This window comes from Rana temporaria, chromosome 4, assembly GCF_905171775.1.
Source record: "Rana temporaria chromosome 4, aRanTem1.1, whole genome shotgun sequence".
Classification (NCBI taxonomy): Eukaryota; Metazoa; Chordata; class Amphibia; order Anura; family Ranidae; genus Rana; species Rana temporaria.
The window spans coordinates 424,880,982-424,903,832 of record NC_053492.1 but is presented as its reverse complement, the minus strand read 5'-3'; the positions used below and the strand labels follow the sequence as shown (position 1 = coordinate 424,903,832).

At 45.7% G+C, this 22,851-nt stretch overlaps 1 protein-coding gene across 1 annotated transcript in view; it reads right to left on the bottom strand.

Annotated features, from left to right (window-relative positions):
* The window catches only part of LOC120935776 (protein BZZ1-like), a 37,291-nt gene extending 29,231 nt beyond the window's left edge, over positions 1 to 8,060 (bottom strand). The window contains exon 1 of the mRNA XM_040347837.1: positions 7,950 to 8,060. Within this exon, the coding sequence (XP_040203771.1) occupies positions 7,950 to 8,060 (111 nt within the window). The remainder of the gene's footprint in view (positions 1 to 7,949) is intronic.
* Between the last annotated feature and the right edge of the window lie 14,791 nt (positions 8,061 to 22,851).

Here is a 22,851-nt window from a genome sequence, read left to right as displayed (position 1 = left end):
ACTTCATACATTACCCTGTTTAGTGAATCTTTTTTTGCTATTCATCTACTTAGCCCTGGTAAAAACCCTCCCCCCTTATTTATTTATTTTCTTCCCCCCTTTTTTTTTTCTCCACACACCTGTTGTGCACTCACAATACATCCCTTGGCACTTCCACTTCCTTTTCTTTTTTCCTTCCTTGTATGATTCTAATGCCGCATACACGCGATCACTTTTCGGCATGAAAAAAAACGACGTTTTTAAAAACGTCATTTAAAATGATCGTGTGTGGGCTTCACATCTTTTTTCGGCTTCTGAAAAACGACAAAAAAGAAATTCGCTGCATTTTTTAACGTCGTTTTAAAAAATGTTGTTTTTCGGGTTGTAAAAAATGATCGTGTGTGGGCTAAAACGATGTTTTAAACCCGCGCATGCTCAGAAGCAAGTTATGAGACGGGAGCGCTCGTTCTGGTAAAACTACCATTCATAATGGAGTAAGCACATTCATCACGCTGTAACAGACAGAAAAGCGCAAATCGTCTTTTACTAACACGGAATCAGCTAAAGCAGCCCAAAGGCGAATATAACTTCCCCTTTAGAGTGCCGTCGTACATGTTGTACGTCACCGCGCTTTTTTCATAATTTTTTTAAAACGATAGTGTGTGGGCAACGTCGTTTTTAATGATGAAGTTGGAAAAACGTAGTTTTTTGGACATGCTGAAAAACAAAGTTTTTTTTCATGCCGAAAAATGATTGTGTGTACGCGGCATAAGGATCATTCTATTGCACATATTTTCCTTATTCAGCTATCTCCCAGCGTAACAGCCAGGGCCGGTACAAGGCAGGGGCGGAAGGGTCGGATGCCCTGAGCGCTACCATTTGCGGGCAGGAGGGGGGCGCAGGTGAAGTGCCGCCAGTGTGCTTTACTGTACACACTAGCCGGCGCCACTAGTAGTCATCTGTAACTTACAACTATTATGTGCTGAGTGCGCTCCTGCACCCAGCACAAGCCTACACAGTCCACACCAGCCATACCTGTCAGCGCTGCTCCTTCTCTCCCCCTATGAAGGGAATTTGTAGTCCCGTCCCAGCAGCGTGACATCACTCACAGCCGGAGGTGGGATAGGAGGAGAGAAGAGAGCTGCTGCCGAAACTGCGGGAGGAGCCGCTGAGGAGGAACCAGCAGAAGTTCAGTAAGGAAGTGTGTGTATCACCAGGACTTTTTCACCTCTGGCAGCCTTCTCCTCTCCTGGCTTTTCTCTGTTAGCTCTGGGCACTCACTGCTGCCCTCGAGCACAATTCTGCTCCCAGCACTGTAAGCTAGTGATTCCAGAGGCAGCTCGTCCCTGCTTGCTGCCACTACTGATACATTTGAGCATGAAGCCAAGGAGCTCTGAAACTCCTCTTCAGCTCTGTGCTACAGGCAGCAGGCAGAGCTCTCTGTACTCAGCTGAAGTAAGAAAAAAAAGCCTGTGCATACCATAGAGAGTGGTGGTCGTCAGAAGAGGTGAGGGGTTGCCAAAGCCTGAGGTGCAGAGAGGAGTGCAGTGCACTGTAAAGGTGTGGGGGAGGGGGAATATGTGCTGAAAGATAGAACAGTGAAAAGGGGGGGGGGGGTTAGCAGAGAGAAGAGCTGGGGGGATGTGTGCAGAGGGGGGATCTGGAGGGATTTGTACATGGAGGAGATCTGGGGGAATGTATGCAGAGAGGGGATCTGGAGGGATTTGTACATGGAGGAGATCTGGGGGGATGTATGCAGAGAGGGGATCTGGAGGGATTTTTACATGGAGGAGATCTGGGGGGATGTGTGCAGAGGGGGGATCTGGAGGGATTTGTACATGGAGGAGATCTGGGGGAATGTATGCAGAGAGGGGATCTGGAGGGATTTGTACATGGAGGAGATCTGGGGGAATGTATGCAGAGAGGGGATCTGGAGGGATTTTTACATGGAGGAGATCTGGGGGGATGTGTGCAGAGGGGGGATCTGGGGGGATTTGTGCAGAGGGGGGATCTGGAGGGATTTGTGCAGAGGGGGGATCTGGAGGGATTTGTACATGGAGGAGATCTGGGGGGATTTGTGCAGAGGGGGGATCTGGAGGGATTTGTACATGGAGGAGATCTGGGGGGATGTGTGCAGAGGGGGATCTGGGGTGATTTGTACAGAAAGGAGAGCTGGGGAATGTATGCAGAGAGGGGATCTGGAGGGATTTGTACATGGAGGAGATCTGGGGGGATTTGTGCAGAGGGGGGATCTGGAGGGATTTGTACATGGAGGAGATCTGGGGGGATTTGTGCAGAGGGGGGGATCTGGAGGGATTTGTACATGGAGGAGATCTGGGGGGATTTGTGCAGAGGGGGGGATCTGGAGGGATTTGTACATGGAGGAGATCTGGGGGGATTTGTGCAGAGAGGGGATCTGGAGGGATTTGTACATGGAGGAGATCTGGGGGGATTTGTGCAGAGAGGGGATCTGGAGGGATTTGTACATGGAGGAGATCTGGGGGGATTTGTGCAGAGGGGGGGATCTGGAGGGATTTGTACATGGAGGAGATCTGGGGGGATTTGTGCAGAGGGGGGGATCTGGAGGGATTGGTACATGGAGGAGATCTGGGGGGATGTGTGTGTACCACTGCTGCTGCCCTCGAGCCCTTGAGCACAATTCTGCTCCATAGAGACTGGTGACCGTCAGAAGAGGTGAGGGATTGCCAAAGCCTGAGGTTGTGCAGAGAGGAGTGCACTGTAACGGTGTGGGGGAATATGTGCTGAGAGAGGCACAGATAGTCACAACGGCGACGATAATTGGGGGGGGGGGCGCAGTTTGCCTCCTTCGCCCTGGGCACCAAATGACCTTGTCCCAGCACTGGTAACAGCTGGCTAGTTAGTGCTCATTGGTTTTATATTTATCACATTCACATATTCAACATTCCCTCACATATTGGTTAATACATGTCATTACAATCATAGTCATCAACACCACCAGTGCCTTCACTCACTTTCTTTTTTATTTCTAGTTTTACATTCATCATTTTTATTTTCACACTTTTTCTAGACCTTAGCAGGTCTCAGTAATGTTTAGCACACTTATCATCACTATTATATTGTGGTATGCACCCATCCCTAACATTTTTCCTAACATTTTTCCTCACACATCTTTATTTTGCACAGTTTCCATGCATCATTGAACCCTTTTCCCCCTTTTCATTTTTTTCCCCCCTGGGCTATTGTTTCTGTAGCGCTACCCCCGGAGGAGCCGCTGATTAGATTTGGGATTGGCGTGATTAAGTTAACTCTATACTGTGTCTAGGGGTGATGGTACTGCTGAGAGCAATAAAAGAATGTCCAGGACCGTTGGTTGACGTTTTCAAATGCTTTATTTTCCCGGTCAAACACAACCAAGATGTAAACTTGAGGTAGACAGGATAGGTTGGTGAAAGAAGAGCAACTTCACAGTATCAGGCTATGAATAGTAAAGGCAGTCCTGCCCCTTTTTGTAGTTGTTGTCGTCTGCATCGCAAACTCCAGCCGGAGTGGGTAAAAGTGCCCCTGGACAGACCTCTCTCACAGGCCTGGCAGCCAGAGCACCACTTAAAGCTTCTGGAAGGAACAAGTCTCTGCCACCGACTTGGCTCTAATTAAATTGAGATGTTAGGTGAGACCTCTGCCACAGGCCTAGTGTTGAAATTGTGAATGATAGAGCGAATCCTCCCAGTATGTCTCTTGGGGTTACTGACTGACAGTTTAAATGTGACCTGTCAGTGTCCGGTCACCCAGATCCCCGATGGTTCGTTCAAGCCTTGTTGGATCACCTGCCTCCGGGTTCACATCAGACCGATCCCCCACCGAACAGCACCCAGCTTGGGATCTTCTCAATAGAAGTGGGGACCCAGTAAGTCACTGGGGCCCCTTTGCAGCATCGGTTGCTCTGGGCTATGAGAGCCCAGAGTCAGGAACTCCGCGTAGCACGCGACTCCGGCCAGGTAGGCCATAATGGTGGGGCCCATGATGTGCACACACTCTAAAGGTGGGTGCCGCACCTGGAACCAGGAACCCCGAACAACGGCCTCCGCAACAGAAATACCCCTCCCCAGCATGCCCCGCGAGGGAAAATTCCTCCAATTGGCTGCTGGGAAGAAGCGGCTCCACCTGGACCCCTTTGGCGCCACCTGCCGCCCAGAGATGAGACTGCATCCCTGGAGCACAGACTGACCAACAGGACAATCCAGATTTGGCGACAGCCAAATTTGTCAAATCAAAGAATGAGAGCAACATAACTCTCTCATTCTCCCACTTAATTTGAATATAGCACCTGTACGAAAGTACACAGGCGCTACATTTCTATTCACAATTGTATCAATACACATAGGCAAACATTTCTTTGTTTTGCTTATTATTCATAATTTCTTTACATGACTTTTGGCTTTATCCAGTCGGTGACTAATCTCCTTGCTCCTGGTTGGCTGTACGCCCCTTGGTCTCTCCCCTCCGACGGACCTTTGGTTGGCCCCTCGTCCCCTTTTCCCTCCCTCCCCGCCCTTTGGGCCCTTCCCTGTCCCCTTCCCCCTCCCCCCGTTCTCCGGCTTCGCTGATGTGGGGTTTTGTAGGCCCAGGGGTGATCCTTTGTCCACCCCACAATATGGTCTTCCCTTTTTTCCATCTGACCATCCTCTCAACTGGCAGGACCCTCAAGGGTTGCTCATCGGTGGCCGGTCGCTGGCTGACTGCTGTCTTTGGTTTCCAATAGTCACTCTGGTATGTATTTCTTGGCAACGATGTTAACAACATGTCATGTGAAAGTTGTACATAGTTGTTTGCAAAAACATGTATACAATGCCTAATATATGTGTATTCCATTGTAGAATTTATGGTCGCAAACCTTCGTTCCCCTTGAAAATCATATAAAAGGTTGAAACATGTTGGGGCCACGCGATGCGTCCATAGTAATTACCTTTAATGATGTACTGACTGTTACCGGCCGTTATTAGCCTTTGTTTATATGTCCTTTTCGGAGCTTATGTCCTGATTCCGATCAGATACATTTTTTTTACACTTGATACCATTCAAACTGTAATAAACTTTATACTTTTATACAAATTTTCACTGTCTGAATTATCTTTATTTATTGCTGCAACTCAAAGCCCCTAGGGGTACCTTTCCTTTTTTCAAAATCACTGAACATAAGCCTATATTGAGAAAAGCATTAGTCTCTGTACTACTATAAGCATGCACCACAGTGGGGATGTGACTGCTCAAATGTAGCTTACATTCTTCAGAAAGGGTCTCCAACATGTCAAGCAGGGTTCACTTAAACCCTCCTGGCTGTGGATCCCCTTGGGGGTGATATGGAGTTATTCTTGATTTCTGAATGCTCAACATTTGTTTATTGAGCCTGCTTTCAAAGTCTCTTTCTTAATAGGAATGGATTCTCTGAGGCAGTCTGTATTGAACAAAATAACTTTTACAACTGTGACAGCTTGTTAATCCTTCGCGGGATAGGCATGGACATAACAAATGAAATGATCAGTCACTATCAGTATGTTCCCTTGGCCACTTGTGTCGGGATACAGACTCAAGCAATCAATGCACATCATGTCCATAGGACCTTAACTCTGAAGGTGGCCCATTGGTGCAGCTCTGGATTGCAAAGTCTTCTTCTAGATGCAGAGAAGGCAGATGTGGCAGTAGCTTTCAACTTCAGCCTGCATTCCAGTAGAATTAATCTCTGACTAAATTAAATGTTTTGTCCAGCCCTAAATGCCCATAATCATCATTCAATTTCTTTAGCCCTGTTCCCCTATGTCTCTCTGGAAAGAACAATTGCCATCTTTCTTCCAACTTGTATGAGGGGCCCCTTTGGTTGACCACTCCATCACATAGGTGCAAACAATGCCACTCTTTATGGACTAGCCAGGTTTCTTTTGAAGAGTCTGCAGTGTGTAGAAGCTCTGGTCAGCCTCCTTCCAAGGCTTTCAAAATTAATCTGCAGAGAGGATGTTCTTTCCTCAAATATCTCTCAAAAAGAGTTGGTAAGCCTACATCTCTTAAGTCACAGTGGAACTTTGAGACTCCAGCAGCAGTGACTCTGATGGCTTCAGCCCCAACTGCCCCTCAAGCTATGTACTCTAACCCTTGGTACAAAGCTTGAACCCCCTCTGGTTTCAATTAAGTCCACTCTTCATTGAGAGCCTTCGAGTTGTAGGTTCTTCTTGATAAAGAATCAATGTCCCTATTCTTGACTCCAGAACAATATTTTAGGCTGAAACGGAACTGTTATGCCCCTCACTACACGTGACTGAGGTGTATTCGGGCACACTGCTAACTCTTCTCATACCAATGCATTCCAGTAGGCGCAGAATCCTTTTGAACTTTTATTAGTACAAGATAAGAGTAAAACTGAAACAGATACAAACAAGTACAATTAGTAAATAATCACACAATTAGAGCATCCCTAACTACCTAGCTAGAGACACAAAGATAAACGTACCGGAGATGGATCGGTATGGCTGACGTGTGATAGAACTCAGCAGACATGTGCTTGCTTCCAAGGAGAAAATGGAAAGAAAAGCCTGAAGATGGTGCAAAGCCTCATGGGATAGAAATACGGAGGCTTGCATGAGTCAAACTAATAAACTATTCTAGCTGACTGTATTAAGATAGAACAGGTGAAGCTAAACAGAATGTCCACTAGATGGCAGCATTGATTTAATTTAAACAAACTAAAGTCAATGAAGACAATGAGCCTTATTTAATGAAGGCATGACACTCCCCGCCTGGTTTCCCACGGATACCACACATCATGGCACTCCGGAGGAGAGTAAAAAAACAAGTTCGGAAACAGGTCTGAGGAAAAGTTTAGGCTGGCCTTGCCTTATGACTTTTAGGTAGATTCAGTAAGAGTTAGGCCGGCTTATCAGTAGATAAGCCGACCTAACTCAGAATCTACGCCGACTTATGTTTAAGCGTATGCTCAAACAGAGATACGCTTAAACATATCTAAGATTGCAATATTTTGGTTGGCCGCTAGGTGGCGCTTCCATTGCGGTCGGCGTAGAATATGTAAATGAGTAGATACGCCGATTCGCGAACGTACGCCCGGCGAAGTACTTTTACGCCGTTTACGTAAGAGATAGGCCACGTAAAGTTAGAGCTAGGCCCTATTGGAATAGTAATGTCAAGTATGGCCGCCAAAATTCGAATTTTTTACGTTGTTTGCGTAAGTCGTCCGTGAATCGGGATTTACGTCGTTTACGTCCACGTCAAAATCAATAGGCCCGTGCGGCGTACTTAGCTGCAATGCACACTGGGAAATGTAGGCGCCCGGTGCATGCGCAGTTCGCAAAAAACGTAAGGTCAAGCCCCATTAACATACAACACGCCCCCTCAAACATATTTGAATTAGGAGCCCTTAGGCCCGCCGATTTAGGCTACGCCGCCGTAACTTAGCAGGTAAGTACATTGTGAATCATGTACTTGCCTAGCTAACTTACGGCGGCTTAGCTTAAATGCCTTAAGCTACGCCGCCGCAAAGTTAGGCATAGGTACCTGAATCTACCTATTTGAGTTCAACTTTCCTGACGTGTCCATCTTCACTGGGAAACACTTGGGTTATCAGACCCAAAGGCCACTCATTTCTCCTTGATTGAGAGTCTTTCATGAGAACAATGGCACCAGGCTCTAGGTTGGGCTTGCAGTCTTGCCATTTGTTTCTGGTCTGTAGGTCTATATAGTGCTCAGCCCTTTGGTTGGGTAATTATTGTTAATGTCTCTGATTCTCCTTGCATGCTCTGATGACTCATTCCCCAGGTATTGGACTAAGAGATCGGCTTCCTCGCTTGGTTTAAAACCAAGATCCTTAATTGCATTTCTGAAGGACGAACGCCATGCTCTATAACTTTCAGGGCGATCGTTAAACTTTGCAAGTCCCTTTGCTAACAGTTCACGTCTGGCTAAGAACTTGAAGTGATCTGACATACCTTGATCGTTGTGTGAGTAGCCAGGGGGCGCTTTGTTGTGCCAGGAACTTGTGGAGTAGATGCAGTCATCAGAGATGCTGTTGCTGTGTCTTTTAACCTGTTGTTCTTCATTTTCGATTTGGTCAACTGTGACGTAGTGCTTCGATAGCCTGGATGCAGAATGTGCTGAAAACTGACAGTGCAGGTTTACTTTCTTGCTTGACATAAGGCGTGTAAATGGCGGGAGTTGATTCCGCTCTTGGCGCTGTAAGCGTGCAGTTGTCTGGTTTGGCGTGTCGCCGCACATATTCTGAGGTACGCTCTGTACTGTCATGAGGAACAGATTTTTCCCCAAGCACGTTGCTGAGCCGCTCACTGGTGGGCTTTGCAAGTTCTTCTAGAATGTCTGCCTCGGCTGCAGCAGCCGCTGCCTCCTTCTCTGCAGCTAGTTTCTCAAATGCAGTTTCCAAGCGTAACTTTTCTAATTTGAATTGCATCTCTTTTTCAGCAAACTCAGCCTTTACTTCGGCCTCTTTTGCTGCAAAGTCAGCTTTCACCTTTGCAGATTCTGCTTTTGCGCGGGCAATGGCGATTGTTTCGCTTTTCACTGACCTTCTTGTGATCGTGGAGTAGACTTCTAAACTTGTCACGAAGAGCTCTGACTTTATCTGTGACATGGTGGCCGTGCTATATGGAAGCTGATAACACTGCTGTCTCTTTGGCGTTCTGTATGGTAGCCGTGCTTAGAAGCCTTGGTTTTATGGCGTTCTGTATGCTAGCCGTGCTTAGAAGCCTTTGTTTTGTTGGAAGTTCTGTATGCTAGCCATGTTTAGAAGCCTCCATTTTACTGTTATGCCCCTCACTACACGTGACTGAGGTGTATTCGGGCACACTGCTAACTCTTCTCATACCAATGCATTCCAGTAGGCGCAGAATCCTTTTGAACTTTTATTAGTACAAGATAGAGTAAAACTGAAACAGATACAAACAAGTACAATTAGTAAATAATCACACAATTAGAGCATCCCTAACTACCTAGCTAGAGACACAAAGATAAACGTACCGGAGATGGATCGGTATGGATGACGTGGGATAGAACTCAGCAGACATGTGCTTGCTTCCAAGGAGAAAATGGAAAGAAAAGCCTGAAGATGGTGCAAAGCCTCATGGGATAGAAATACGGATGCTTGCATGAGTCAAACTAATAAACTATTCTAGCTGACTGTATTAAGATAGAACAGGTGCAGCTAAACAGAATGTCCACTAGATGGCCAGGACAGAAGCAGTAGACAGGTTCAGAGCCAAGCCAGTTCGGTAATGGGAGATCCAAGAACACAGAATACGAGGGAGCAATGAGTATAGGGAGCTGAAGATCAGTCAGAAATCTGTGAGTATATCTTCCATTTGGTGCCAGCTCTCACTGAGGGCATGCGCAGTGTGCAACAGCAAGTTCCCAATACATCTTTGCACATCCCTGAACAAACAAGCATGGCCATGTTAAATATTGGCAAGTGTGTCAGGTCCTTTCTTAAAGGGGTTGTAAAGGTAAAAGTTTTTTTAATGCATCCTATGCATTAAGGTAAAAAAAATCTGATAGCAACGCCCCCCCCCCCCCCGAGCCCCCGTTTTACTTACCTCTCCACTCGAAAGTCCTGTGCGCGTTCTCGCCTTCCTATTTGGTTCCCAGCCTGGCTGTTGATTGGCTATGCTGGGCGGATTGATAGCAGCGCAGCCATTGGCTGGCGCTGCTGTCAATCACAGCGGATGACGCGGCGTGCCGGGGGGCGGGCCAAGTGATACAGTCGGCGGCTATGGCCGCCGCTGTATCACGGGAGTGCGCTCGCAAAAGCTTTTCACCATGCGAGGGAGCTCGCATGAACGTGGAAAGCTTTTGCGAGGAGGAGCAGAGACAGCTGCCGAGGGACCCCAGAAGACGTGGAGCATACACGGTCAGATTATCCGACAAAACCCTTCCATCACACATTTGTTGTTGGAAAATCCGATTGTGTAAATGAGGCTTTAGAATGACAATTGTGTGGGCATGTACCCATATTTATTTATTTTTTCACACAGATAGGGCTTTCTTTTGGTGGTATTTAATCACTGCTCTTTTTTTATTTTTTTTGTCAAAAAAAGTCAAAAAATTCAGAAATAAAATTAAGCTTTTTTCTTAGTTTCTGTTATAAAATTTTGCAAATAAATACTTTTCCTTCATAAATTTAGGCCAAAATGTGTTTGTTGAAAGTAACCCAAATCAGTGTATATATTAAAGTGATAACGAGCGTTTCGCAATACGAGCACTGTATTTTTTAAAATCCTGACTAGGTTTGCAAGTGTTGTCTCACAAAACAAGTAGGATTCAAGCCAAAGCAGTGTGGAGCCGTTCGGAAATGCTCGAATGACTTGAAGAAAAGGTGGCAACCCTATAGCTGTCAGATACAGCTATTACTTGGGATGCCCTGCAGGATAAGTCAGCAGCTTCCCGGTGTCTGCGATTGAATTGGTTAAGGTAGGAGGCTATGCTGCCCCTGTTTATGATGATGTCTAGGTGTTTGTAGCCTAGGTTTACTTTGTGACTCTGGTCTTTCAGCTACCAAGCTTCTCTATGGATGTGTCACCGCCCTCCAGTGGCCAACCCTTGCGCTGCAGGTAAGATTTTTTCCTTCTGCTTAGCATTTGTGTTCTTTTATGAGCCTGTTAAATTTCCTTTTGTTATTTTCTTCCCTCAGTCCCTCTAGGTCTGAAAATAGGCATTCAGCACGCGAAGATAATGTCAAATCTAAAACTCAACATCATCATTCCTCATCAAGTTCTAGACGTCCTAGATCATCTTCTAGACGTCATAGTAGAGAGTCCAGATCTGGGCATTGCTCTCACCGCCATTCCAGCCACTCAGGAAACAGTCTGCTGGGGATGTAGGGCTCAGGTCCCAGAAGGTAAATCCCTCTGTGAGCCATGTTATTCCCGAGCCGTAAGGGAAAGAGGAGGTGGAGACCAACAAGTGGAGGCTTTGGTTAGAAAGGTGGTCCAGGAGTCCCTAAACAAATCTGACCCCAACTGTACAGTCGTTCCTCTGGCTGATCCAGCACCATTCCTTATACAGGGTGACACGGAAGCTCCGGGTCCTTCTAGGCCTAACCGCTCCTTAAGGCGGGGGTTCACCCAAAAAAAAATGTTTTAACATTAGATTCAGGCGAGTTGTTAGAAGCACAATCGGGTGTTTTTTTTTAAATTGTTGCCGTACATACCCTTTTATAGATATATGTTCTCTGCGGCTTCCGGGTATAATCTGCGGGACTGGGCGTTCCTAATTGATTGACAGGCTTCCGACCGTCGCATACAGCGCTTCACGAGTTGCCGAAAGAAGCCGAACGTCGGTGCGCAGGCGCCTTATAGAGCCGACTCGCAGTCCGGCTTCTTTCGGAAACTCGTGACGCGCAATATGCGACGGTCGGAAGCCTGTCAATCAATTAGGAACGCCCAGTCCCGCAGGTTATACCCGGAAGCTGCGAAGAACATATATCTATAAAACGGTATGTACGGCAACGATTTAAAAAAAAAAACCCGATTGTGCTTCTAACAACTCGCCTGAATCTAATGTTAAAAAAAATCTTTTGGGTGAACCCTCGCTTTAAGTGAATCCTCACATAGTGAAGCAGAAGATATTAATAATACCACAGGATTTGACTTCTCTTTAGTTCCAAATTTGGTTAAAGCAGTTTAAGACGCTTTAAAATGGGAAGAACCAGTAGAGGCACCCTCTAAACAGAGGAAGTACTTCAAACAACTTAAGAAGGAGCGCCCAAATTTCCCCTTTTTAGGTGAACTTGGGGGTATTATTACGGATGAATGGACTGGAGTAGAAAGGAAAAACTCATTGCTTTCTAAAGTGGCAAAAATGTATCCATTCAAGAGTGAGGATGTGAAACATCTTGAATCAGCCCCTCTGATTGATGCAGCCACAATGAGGTTACACTCCCTTTGGAAGATACCGTTTCCTTCAAAGACAGACTATATATATATATTATGGCGGGCATGGCCTGTAAGCCAGCCTTGGCCCTTGCAGCGCTGTCCAAAGCGATGGAGGCCTGGTCAGATGAAGTAGATTCTTCCATGGCAAACATCTCTGAAGAGCTAGCCAGAAGCATGCCGCTTCACGAACTAAGGATGGCATCGGTCTTTTTGGGGGAAGCTTCTCTCGATATTATTTGCTTGGTGGCACGTGTCATGCTCTCCTCTTTAACAGCTAAACGGGCCTTGTGGCTTCGTCCTTGGGTAGCTAAACCTGCCTCCAAACAGGCATGGTGCAGGTTTCCCTTTCAAGGGTCTTCCCTTTTTGGGAATAGGCTTGACAGTGCCATCACCCGTGCCACAGGTGGTAAGTCAGGGTTCCTTCCCCAGGATCGTTGCCTTCTGGGTCAGAGAAGAACTCAACCAAGGCATGAACAGGATCGTGCAAGAGATGCTTGTCGTTACAGACCTGGCCGTGATTTCAGGAAGAACTGGAGAAGAAACCAGCCGTCTGGTCAAAAACCCACAAAGGGAGCTTCTTCTGGTGGACGTGAAGCTTCTAAGTCTTTTTGATATAGGATTGGCTCAGACGGATAAAGTTGGAGCTCGGTTACTTCAGTTCCGACACTTCTGGGCAGTCTCTTCGGGTCATTCTTGGACGTTTCTCAATCCACCCACACTTCAGTTCGTACCCACAGTCCTACCCTGCTCAGAAGAGAAGAGACAAATTCTTCTATCATACACAAGCTCTCTAATGGCCCAGGCCGCCGTCATACAAGTACCAACGGCCGAAAGATTCCAAGAGATGTATTCACCATTGTTTATGGTTCTAAAAAAGTCAGACTCCTGGAGGCCAGTGATAGACCTGACTCATCTAAATACCTTTATCAAAAAGGAAAAATTCAAAATGGAGTCACTACTCACAATTCATCAGACAGTTCAACCAGGCGACTGGCTGGTTTCCATAGACCTGAGGGATGCATATTTTCATGTCCCGATAGCGGTAGAGTTTCAAAAGTATCTCCGGTTTGCAGAAGACAGTATTTACCCCCAGTTTACTCCCTAGTATTTACCCCCTAGTTTTACCATGTCTCCCGTTCGGGCTTACAACATCGCTAGCATAGTCAGTCCTGCTTGCTGGTCACTCTTTCCTGTTATTGACCTGGAAGCAATGTGTAGAACGTCACTTCCCGGTCCAGGTGTCACTGTCCCCAATCAGTATGGATGGGGAAGGAACGAATGGACTGCGATCTGCACTCCTTTCGTTTCATTGGAGGATAGGTGGGACATCAGGGGTCCCGCCCCTACATACACCAACGTACAAGCGTAAATGCATGTATCAGGGGAACTTACGGGCAATAACGTTGATTGCACCACACATATTATATATCACCACACACGCCGGAGTGAGGGCAATAATTCTAGGTCCATTATTTTACTCTAAACTGTTGACCTGTAGATCTTTAAAGCGATGTCTATTAGAGCTGCACAATTCGGGTTAAAATGAGAAATACAATTTTTTTGCTTAGAAGATAGATGATGATTCTCTCACGATTCCCATGGCGTAACATCATCTTTCACATTAAACAAAAAAATTGGGCTAACTTTACGGTTTCGTTTTTTTTTTTTTATTAATTGAAGTGTATTTTTTCCCCAAAAATTGCGTTTGAAAGACAGCTGCGCAAATACAGTATGACATAAAATATTGCAACAATCACCATTTTATTCCCCAGGGTCTGAGGGTTTGAGGGTTCTAGGTAATTTTCTAGCAAAAAATACTGATTTTAACTTTGTAAGAAACAAGTGTCAGAAAAAGGTTTAGACTTTGAAGGGGTTGTAAAGGTTTTTTATTTTTTTTTTCACCTTAATGCATCCTATGCATGAAAAAAAAACTGGCAATAGGAACCTTTAGTGTGCCTTTAAAGGGGAGTTCCAGGCTTTTTTTATGTTTATTAAAAGTCAGCAGCTACAAAAAGTGTAGCTGCTGGCTTTTAATAAACAGACACTCACCTACTCCACGGTCCAGTGTCGCTCCGACCGGAGCTCCGCTCCTCTCCCCCCCTCTCCGGCCGGCGTCTTCATTCTTAGTATGGGCACCCGGCCATGACAGCTTTCGGCTTTATGGCCGGGCACTCACTGCGCATGCGCGAGCGGCGCTGCGCACTGTGATTGGTCAGGCGATCGCGATATGACGTATCGCCTAAGCGGTCCCTGGGCGGAAGGAAGAAGTGGGACAGGAAGTCCCACTCCTCCTGAAGCCCCCCCCCCCAAAAAAAAGAATTACATGCCAAATGTGGCATGTAAGGGGGCAAGGAGTGGATTAAGAGGAAGTTCCACTTTTGGGTGGAACTCCGCTTTAAGTTGGTAAACTTCCTGCATTTACACAAAGAAGTTTATCCCTTTGATCTAAGAAGTAAGAGTTACAATGTTTCCAGGTATCTACTATCAAGGACAATGTTGTTAAACACTTGGGAGACTGCCCGTTTTCTTTCATTTGACAGCTGAGTGAGAGGAGAAGTCTCTACATTTGTTACATGAAAGAATCGGGAAACTGCAATAGAGATCTTGAGGGGGTTGAATCAAGATCACAATTTTTTTAACGATTAACTGTGCAGCTCTACTGTCTATGGAATGTATATGGTTTTTGTAGTTTGTTGCCGTTTCACAGGTGCATGAAATTTTAAGGTTTGACATGTTTGCTATACATTTACTCTCCGCAGCCTCATCTTTTAAATTTTACAAAAAATTGGGTAATTTATTATATTTATGTGCCCTGAAACCAACTTGCAGTTCATAAACCATTCCACTAATAGCATAGCATATAACAAATAATATAAACAAATTGTGACTACAACTATTTTTTCTGTAGGTTGTCTTCATTCACAAAATATGTTTGGGCATTTTATGTAATCTTCAGGCCTAGATTACATTTTTAACAAAAAAGGCAAAAACAACCCTGTAAAGCCGTACACACAATTGGTATTTCGACCGCGTGTATGCAGACAGAGTGGTCAGTAAATGGAAGCAAAGCTATAACAATATAATTGCCAGCACACCAAGTTACAGTAAAAGGATTTTATTGGAGATCCGGTAAAATCACACCCTAATGTAAAGTTTCAGAGACATGGAGGTCTTATTTCTCAAGGTGAAAAATATCTGAAAGGAGAGGAGACCACGGTGGTGTCTTCAAAAAATGACGTTGATCTGTGATGTTTATGGAAATCCAGTAACATCCTTGTATTGGAACCCCCCCTATGTGCTGGCCATTCATTTGTATGAAGGCTTTTATTGCTGTCTGTGTCCCCGCTGGGGAGAGTCACCCTCTCTGTTGGTCCTGGTGACCATTGTAACTGGTACTAAAAGTGATGCCCTGTACACACGATCGGATGATGAAAACGAACCGATGGATTTTTTCGATATCCGATGAAGCTGACTTTCATCAGTCTTGCCTACACACCAGGGCTCAAGTCCTGCGGGAACGCGTGGGAACGGAGTTCCTGCACTTTTTTCACAGCAGGAACTCAGTTCCCTTTGCAGGACTAGAGCAGCCGAGAGCAGCCGAGCCCGAGCCAATCCTTCACTAAGCGGCGATGCCCAGCTCGAGTCACTGTCAGGGGCAGGCGAAACCTTAGTAATCCTTTATGTTACTGGCCGCTTCCTGTATATGGATTCATCGGGTAGTGTGCGGGTATTCCGTCACTTCCTCGATGCCGCAATGTCTCCTGGGAGCTTTTGTCATTGTTCCCAGGACACATTGCGGAGGTCTGCTGCAAGTTATCGCGGGATTTAGAAAGAACTTGCTTAAAAAAAAAAAAAAAACATGCAGTTTAGTAATTATGCATATGAGCGTATAATATTTTTTTTTTGGTGGGGAGTTCTCACACTTTTTTCCCCAGGACTTGACCCCTGCTAAACACCATCGGTTAAAGATCCGATCGTGTCCAACGCAGTGACGTAAAACACAACGACGTGCTGAGAAAAATGAAGTTCAATGCTTCCGAGCATGCGTTGACTTGATTCTGAGCATGCGTGGAATTTTGACCGATGGATTTCCCCACAGACAATCGTTTTTGTCTATCGGTTTTTAACCATAAGAAAAATTTAAAACAGGTTCTATTTTTTTTCACCGATGTGAAAAAAACTGATGGGGCCCACACACGATAGTTTTGTCCAATGAAAACGGTCCATCGGTCCGTTTTCATCAGACGAACCGATCGTGTGTACAGTACAGGGCATAACAGGTTCTTATGGATGCATGCTAATTCAAGCTCTTGTGCCACTATTCAATTACTTATCTCATGCACTTTTCTTTTTTTTTAACAAATGAGTTTACATTGTTTTTTTTTTTATGTGCAAAAACAGTGACAGCTCTTGGCAACCTCTCTACACATTGAGATGAAGGGAAACCAGGGCTCTTCCTGTGCAATGACTCACCGACCACTGTGACTCAATACACAAACTTGTAGAGTGCGTTTTCTGACAACCATAGCAACCGAGAATCGCATTCCAAACACTCATCGTGAAAAGGTGGGTATCAAATTGTATACTTTTCCTAAATAGCAAAAAAAATCTTCTTACATATAAAACAATATAGGTACTACAAACACAAAGATCTATGGTCACAGGCTCAGCAGCATACACATTCAATTTATAACATTTCCATTGTAATAACAATAAAAACAATAGTTATATTTGACAATCCAGTGTAAGCTTACTTGAAAAATCGCAACTTCTTGAAATCCCTGCATCTTCTCTTCTGCTGTTAACTTTTAATTTCTAAGGACTACATATCCCATGGAACCTTGCTGTCTGCAAGCAGTGATTCCTGTACTGGCTCCGCCTCCTGAAGCTCATCCTCTCAGCACCTCTGTAGTTCAGAAGGCAGGCTCTGTAAAATGTGTGACACACCACTGCATACTCACAGGGCATAGTGACTATGTGTCACAGAATTCAAGGAAGTAAAGGTGTGGAGATCTTTACAAAGTACGTTTACAGACTTCTAGACCATTCACATTAATAGGAGTAGGCTAGAAATAATTGAAATACAATCTGGACACAAATATGTGATTTTACATGTTGACCATAGATACGCTCAGGTCCCATTTACATTTTAAACTGCATGTGTTTCAGTGGGCTAGATTTAGGTAGCTGCGCTTGATCCTACGGTGGCGCAGCGTATCGTATTTACGCTACGCCGCCGCAACTTACAGGAGCAAGTGCAGTATTCACAAAGCACTTGCTCCATAAGTTGCGGTGGCGTAGCGTTAATGGGGCCGGCGTAAGCGCGCCTAATTCAAATGTGGATGGGGGGGTGTGTTTTATGTTAATGTGTGATGACCTGACGTGATTGAGGTTTTTTACGAACGGCGAATGCGCCGTCCGTGTACATATCCCATTGTGCATTGCTCCCGAGTACGCCGCAACTACGTATTGGTTTCAACGTGAACGTAAATTACGTACAGCCCTATTCGCGAACGACTTACGCAAACGACGTAAAAAATTCAAAAATCAAAGCGGGAACGACGTCCATACTTAACATTGCGTGCGCCTCATAGAAGCAGGAGCAACGTTACGCCAAAAAAACCTTACGCAAACGACGTAAATAACTACCGCCGGGCGCATGTACGTTTGTGAATCACCGAAACTAGGTAATTTGCATACTCTACACCGAAAACAACGGAAGCGCCCCTAGCGGCCAGCGTAATATTGCAGACAATTATACGCCGCCGTATTCAAGTTACGTCGGCGGAGGAAGCCTATTTTTTGAACGTATCTACCTTGGAGAATCGGCGTACAGATACGACGGTGCAGATTTGAAATTACGGCGGCGTATCTGGAGATACGCCGCAGTAACAGCTACCTGAATCTAGCCCAGTGTGTTTTTCTCATGTTCTTGTACATGTGTTGAATGTGTTTGTATTGCACAGTATTTATATATTTTCTTGTGTTTTATTTTTCTTTTAAAAAAAATTAACATCTCTATTGTTTGGAATGTATTCCAAAAACACCCGCTTGCATGTTCTGCAATTTAAGCACTCATTGGCCTGAACCTACTGTACAAACAACTCCAGTGGACCTTTTTTTTTAAAGAAATATCACTATAATTCTTTTAATTTGTTTGCAATTCCCCAGGGGAATAAGTGCATGGATCACTTGGACCTTTTCCAATCTGTGGCTTGATTGCTGAGCTAGCGTGGTTAACAACTTGCCCCCACCCCCTCCGCATTACTGTCCAACCACTCTGCTAATTAAAGTAGAACTAAAGGCAAAACGTATTTTTACTATTTTTTTGCCACCCGTATCCCATTAGGGGGATTACTCTTCACTTCCTGCCCCATAGAAATTGTCCCATTGGGGAGATTACTCTTCACTTCCTGTCCCATAGCCAGAACAGGCAGTGAGAAGAAATCCCTCCAAAGTGAGGAAAATCCCTCAATGTCACCTGATCTAGTTCGAGGGCTAGATCCAGCGTTGTGCAGAGTCCAAGTTTGGCCATAGCAATATATTGTAGAAAAATTCAGCAAGTACAAACAGGCCCGGCAGGGAAGCACACCCATCTGGAAACACTTACAAACTGTAACAGTGGTGGAACAGAAGTCTGAAGACTAGTGGATGGCAACAGCATCTGCCATGGGGAGCCTGGCTGGTCCACACCCAAAGGGGATGCTTCCTAGAAGAGATAGACGTAGTCCCCACACTCTCCCTAGCCTTTCCCTATCTCTTAGTACTGTCTCTGACAGACAGGGGAAGCTACCCCTACACGAGCCACTTGCATAAAGCGTGTTAAGCCCAGGAGCCAGAGTCTTAGCCACTTTCTGCCCACACTACAGCCGAATGACGGCTACAGTGCAGGCTTCCAGTGCCAAGAGGCCGTCAATAGACGTCCTTCCATGATCGCGCAGGGGGAGCACGGCCAGCGCGCACTGTGATCACTCAGTCCTTCGGACTTGGCTGATCACAGAACAGGGTAACTGGCCAATCACAGCGGGCCCTTTACCACGTGATCAGCTGTCATCCTGATCAGGAAGTAAACAGAAGCTGGTTACTGGCTTTTTTTCTCTTCACGATCAGCATGAAGAGAAAGAATAAAACCGTTAACCGTCTTTTTTCTGTTACAGGGATATCGGTACTGATCTGTACTGCTAATCAATGCCCACAATTGGCATCTATCAGGGTCCATCAGTGCCCATCTTTCAGTGCCACCTATTAGTGCTGCCAATCAGTGCCCATCAGTGTCACAGGCCTGGCTCTAATGGGGCCTCTGCCACAGACCAAGGTTATCTGTCAGTATTCGGTCACCCAGATCCCCGATGGTTTGTTCAAGCTTCTCAGACAACCTGCCTCTTGGTTCTCCTTGAGCCGATCCCCCACCGCACAGCACGCAGCTTGGGATCTCTTCAGTAGAGTTGGGAACCCAGTAAGTCACTGGGCCCCCGGTAGCATCAGTTGCTCCAGGCCAGGAGGTCCCAGAGTCAGGAACTCTGCGTTGCGCGCGACCCCAGGCCAGGTAGGCCATAGTGGTGGGGCCCGCGATGTGCGCACACCCTAAAGGTGGGTGCCGCACCAGGAACCCATGAAGAACCCAGAACAACGGCCTCCGCCACAGAAATACTCCTCCCCAGCATGCACCGTGAGGGAAAACTCCTCTAATTGGCTGCTAGGGAAAAGCGGCTCCGCCTGGACTTCTCTGGCGCCACCTGCCGCCCAGGGATGGTGTCTCATCCCTAGAACGCAGTCTAGCACACAGAACAATCCAGATTTGGCGACAGACAAAATTTACATAATTCAGAATGAGAGCAAATTCTCTCTCTCATTCTCCCACTAACTTTAGCGTAGCGCCTTTACTGAAAGTAAGGGGGCGCTACAGGAAGTAAACAGAAGCTGGTTACCGGCTTTTTTTCTTTTCACGATCAGCATGAAGAGAAAGGATAAAACCGCTAACCGGCTTATTTCTGTTACAGGGATATTGGTACTGATCTGTACTGCTAATCAATGCCCACGATTGGCATCTATCAGGGTCCATCAGTGCCCACCAGTGTCATCTTTCAGTGCCACCTATCAGTGCTGCCAATCAGTGCCCATCAGTGTCTCCTCATCAGTGTCACCTACCAATGCCGCCCATTAGTTCTCATCAGTGCCGCCTATCAGTGCCAACTTTCAGTGCCTCCTCATCGGTGCCCATCAGTAGACATCCGGTCAGTCTCACCAGCCCACATCAGTGAAGGAAAAAAAATACCTATTTTCTACATTTATAACAGAAACTAAGAAAAAATAATTCTTTCAAAATGTTCATTCTTTTTTTTCGTTTATTTAACAAAAAAATAAAAACCCAGTGGTGATTAAATACCACCAAAATAAATCTCTATCTGCCTTAATAAATACAAAAAAAAATATTTTTACTGTGTTGCATCACCGTACAACTGTCATTCAAAGTGCGACAGCACTGAAAGCTGAGAATTGTCCTGGGCAGGAAGGAGGTAAAAGTAACCAGTAGGCAAATGGTTAAGTGAGACTGACTGGCACAGAAGGGTGAAGGCGCACACTGATCTGAGGGGGTGGTAAGAGTGCACACAAGGGAGAGGGACATACATAGGTAGATTTAGGTAGAGTTAGGCCGGCTTATCAGTAGATAAGACGACCTAACTCAGAATCTACGCCGACGTATGTTTACGCGTATGCTCAAACAGAGATACACTTAAACATATCTAAGATACGACGGCTTGCGCCGTCCTATCTTAGATTGCAATATTTTGGATGGCCGCTAGGTGGCGCTTCCATTGCGGTCGGCGTAGATTATGTAAATGAGTTGATACGCCGATTCACGAATGTACGCCCGGCCGCCGCAGTCGATTTACGCCGTTTCCGTAAGGCCTTAGTAGGCCTAAAGTTATTCCACCTATTAGGTGGAATAACAATGTTAAAGTATGGCCGCCGTTCCCGCCGCGAGATTCAAATTTTTTACTTTGTTTGCGTAAGTCGTCCGCGAATCGGGATTTACGTCGTTTACGTCCACGTCGAAATCAATAGGCCCGTTCGGCGTACGTAACCGCGTGCAATGCACACTGGGAAATGTAGTCGCCCGGCGCAAAAAACGGTCAAGCCTCATTAGCATCAAACACGCCCCCCTCCAAGTCATTTGAATTTGGCGCCCTTACGCCCGCCCACTTTAGGCTACGCCGCCGTATATTAGCAGGCAAGTACATTGAGAATCATGTACTCGCCTAGCTAATTTACGGCGGCGTAGCCTAAACAGGCTAAGCTACGCCGCCGCAAGTTTAGGCAGATGTACTTGAATCTACCTAAAGATCTCCAGCTCTGTGCCTCCTCCACTCTGCCTTGTACATGGAGGAAAGACTCAGATCTGACCATGCCCTGGGACACTCTGTAGGGTAGGGGAACCTAGAATCTTAGCATGCCTTAGTAACCTCTGCAGTGAACCCTCTAATCCCAACATGCCCAGGGACACTCCGCAGATGGGATGGGTCCTTATAATCCAGGATGTTCTAGATTCAATAGGTAACGCATTTTGTCCTGTATTTTAAGAAGGACAAAAATTGAAATCTCTGACAGCCTGCATTGTTTTCTTGACCGTGTCATGGACATATACTGGTGGCCAGCTGATTGGTTGTCAGGACACTGGCGGCTGGCCCACACAGCGTCACTGGTTGCTAGGCTGCACTATAACAACCAATGCCTCAGGGAGGTTTAGGGGCTAAACATACTCAGGGCATGCACTAAGGAACGGAGTCCACAATGTGGCCACAACCACTATTTAATGCAGTCCGCTACATGCACAGTAATTAGCCACGCCCATCATGCTTTGCCCCCTACTCTACACCCAGACCCCCCCACACACATTCTGTCACATATTGGCAAATCAAAGTTGGGACCCCTAACAGCATCTAAGCGGCAGTGAGTATTTCAGCGATAACTGCTTTTTTTTTTTTTTTTTTTATTTGCGTTAATTTTTATAGTTTTCAATTAAAAAGTACAAAAATACACAAAATTATTGTTGTTGGACTTACGCAAACGACGTAAAATTTTCAAATTTCGTCACGGGAACGACGTCCATACTTAACATTGGTACGCCGCATATACGCCTCATATAGCAGGGGTAACTTTACGCCGGGAAAAGCCCAACGTAAACGGCGTATCTGTACTGCGTCGGCCGGGCGTACGTTCATGAATTCGCGTATCTAGCTGATTTACATATTTGTAGGCGTAAATCAGCGTACACGCCCCTAGCGGCCAGCGTAAATATGCAGTTACGATCCGACGGCGTAACAGACTTACACCGGTCGGATCTAATAGAAATCTATGCGTCACTGATTCTAATGGCGCGTACACACCATCACTTTATGTGATGAAAAAAAACCAACGTTTTAAATCATGAAATAAAACTACGTCTTTGAAACTTCATTTTCAAAAACGACGTTGCCTACACACCATCGTTTTTTCAAAATGCTCTAGCAAAGCGCGGTTACGTTCAGCACTCTTTTCCATTGAAGCTCGCTTCATAACTAGCTTCTGAGCATGCGCGGGTTTAAAAACATCGTTTTAAACGTCGTTTTTCCCACACACTATCATTTTAATTGACACAAAAAACGAAGTTTTGAAAAACGGCACAAAAAATTTAAGCATGCTTCAATTTTTTTTTTTGTCGTTTTTCACAAGACATAAAACAACGTTTTCCCCCACACATTTTAATTTACGTTTTTCAAAACGTCGTTTTTTTTCATCACATAAAGTGATGGTGTGTACGCGGCATAAGAATCAGGCGCATAGATACGACCGGCCAGACTCAGAGATATGACAGCGTATCTGGAGATACGCCGTCGTATCTCTTTTGGGAATCTGGCCCAGAATCTTTTTTTGCAGCAGAAGCAGTTGAAGGTATGTTTCTTTGGGTGTG